The sequence below is a fragment of the Bos grunniens genome, chromosome 4 (assembly GCF_055505025.1).
Source record: "Bos grunniens cultivar Pamir isolate PY7600 chromosome 4, Bosgru_T2T1.0, whole genome shotgun sequence".
NCBI classification, from domain to species: Eukaryota; Metazoa; Chordata; class Mammalia; order Artiodactyla; family Bovidae; genus Bos; species Bos grunniens.
The window spans coordinates 13,220,405-13,222,510 of record NC_141168.1 but is presented as its reverse complement, the minus strand read 5'-3'; the positions used below and the strand labels follow the sequence as shown (position 1 = coordinate 13,222,510).

Here is a 2,106-nt window from a genome sequence, read left to right as displayed (position 1 = left end):
AGTTCTCCACTGAGTCATCTTTGTCCCCCAAGAAGCTTCGCCTGACTCCCCTCTCCCCATGAAAGTTCTGGCACGAGCCCACTTCATCCATCTCCTGTTTACTCCTCACATCCTCCCCTCTCCCTGTGAGCTCTCTGGGGCATGCGTTGTGGCTTCTTTGTCACCCCAAGCCCACGATTTTGCCCCGGCCTGCCATGTGGGAAGAACTACACAGATTCTCCAGGCAAGAATACAGGAGTGGGTTGCCATGCCCTCCTCCAGGGGATCTTCCCAACCCAGGGACTGAACCCAGGTCACCTGTCTAGTTCCTGGAGCTGCTAAGTGTGGGTCTAGGGTTCTCTTCCACATGGGAGGGGAGGAGGATGGAGCCACTGCTGGGAGGGTCTTCTTAGGCGGACACGCTTCCAGATTCTCTCTTCTTGAATCTGATTCTTGAGTTCCCCGCGGGCACTCCACAATGCAGACACGTGCTGACGGGGGAAACTTGAGCGAGCAGAGCTGCCTACTCTGGCCTGGTCCCTGCCTGCGATCAGGGCTCACACAGACAGACCCTCCTGACCCGACGCCTGGCGGGGTCGCCAGCGCCCCAGCACCTGGCGGATGGCCGCGGCGATTTCGTGGTTGCGCAGGCTGTAGATGAGCGGGTAGAGCAGCGGCGTCACGTGGGTGTAGACCAGCGCCAGCGCGCGGTCCCGGTGCGGGGAGTAGCTGGCCTTGGGCCGCGCGTACATGAAGGTGGCGCAGCCGTAGTGCAGGAAGGTGACGGTCAGGTGCGAGGCGCAGGTGGAGACGGCCTTGCGGCGGCCCCGCGGAGAGCGCAGGCGGCGCAGGGCGCCGGCGATGGCGCCGTAGGAGGCCAGGATGAGCAGCGAGGGCAGCAGCAGCAGCAGCAGGCAGGCGCCCAGCAGAGGCAGCTCCTCGGCGTAGCTCCGCGTGCAGGCCAGGTGCAGCAGCGCTGTGATGTCGCAGAAGAAATGCACCAGCAGGCGGGAGCCGCAGAAGGGCAGGTGGAAGACGGCCACCGTGAGCCCCACGGACACCGCCAGGCCCCCGAGGCAGCAGGCCAGGGCCAGCCGCGCGCACAGCCCGGGGGTCACCACTGCCGTGTAGCGGAGCGGGTGGCAGATGGCCACGTAGCGGTCATAAGCCATGGTGGCCAGCAGGAAGCACTCGGCCCCGCCCAGGGCCACGAACATCTGCATCTGCACGGCGCAGCCCAGGAAGGAGATGGGACTGCCTCGGCCCAGGCTCGGCGAGGCCAGGTCAGCCAGGGTGCGGGGTACCACCACCAGCGTGTAACCGAGCTCGATGGCTGACAGCTGGCACAGGAAGAGGTGCATGGGCGGCCGGGTGGTCGCCGAGGCCACGGCCAGCAGGATGAGCAGGTTCCCGCTCAGGGTGGCCAGGTGCAGGGCCAGCAGCAGCAGGAAGAGCACCGGCCTCAGATGCGGGAACTCCGCAAAGCCCTGCAGGAGAAAGCCCCGGTGCAGGGTGGCATTGCTGGGGCTGGCCATGCACCCACCTGTCCAGGTCCAGAGGCACCTGTGGGAAAGAAGCAGGGGAAGGGGGAGTTTGTGGGCTCCGCTCCTCTGGCCCTGCTGGTGAAGAAAGGGCTGGATGGAATTAAGAGGGTAGGAGCCAGTAGAGCTGCAGAGAGGGGGCCGGGTGATGTGCTTATTTCCAACTCCACCCCGCCTTTTGGTTATTGGCTCAGTCCTGTTCGACTCTTTGTGACTCCATGGGCTTGTAGCCCACCAGGCTTCTCTGTCCTTGGGGATTCTCCAGGCAAGAATACAGGAGTGGGTTGCCATGCCTTCTTCCAGAGGATCTTCCCAACCAAGGGATTGAACCCAGGTCGTCTGCATTGCGGGCGGATTCTTTACCCTCTGAGCCACCAGGAACATCTTATTGTCTTCTTCTGAAAATTGGTCCAGTTTTTCCTGCCTCCTGGACTAGAATTCTTACAACTCCTTTCTCAACATGCTGTTTGTAAAGAAACCTTGATTTGAGACCCTTTCTTTACTTTGCATCTCTCTTGACCTCCACCTAGGAAGAATGCCCTTTCTTCAGACTCCACTTGCTTTGTGGGTCTTGTACAGCCACCAG

At 61.8% G+C, this 2,106-nt stretch overlaps 1 protein-coding gene across 1 annotated transcript; it reads right to left on the bottom strand.

The window, feature by feature from the left end:
- Positions 1 to 391: 391 nt before the first annotated feature.
- LOC147373576 (olfactory receptor 10AC1-like) lies at positions 392 to 1,514 on the bottom strand. Its single transcript, XM_086398298.1, has one exon. It carries the CDS (start codon positions 1,512 to 1,514, stop codon positions 537 to 539), a length of 978 nt encoding a protein of 325 aa, XP_086254424.1. The 3' UTR covers positions 392 to 536.
- Between the last annotated feature and the right edge of the window lie 592 nt (positions 1,515 to 2,106).

Coding starts and splice junctions, on each gene's coding strand:
- LOC147373576 (XM_086398298.1), bottom strand. CDS start 1,514: ATGGCCAGCCCCAGCAATGCCACCCTGCACCGGGGCTTTCTCCTGCAG.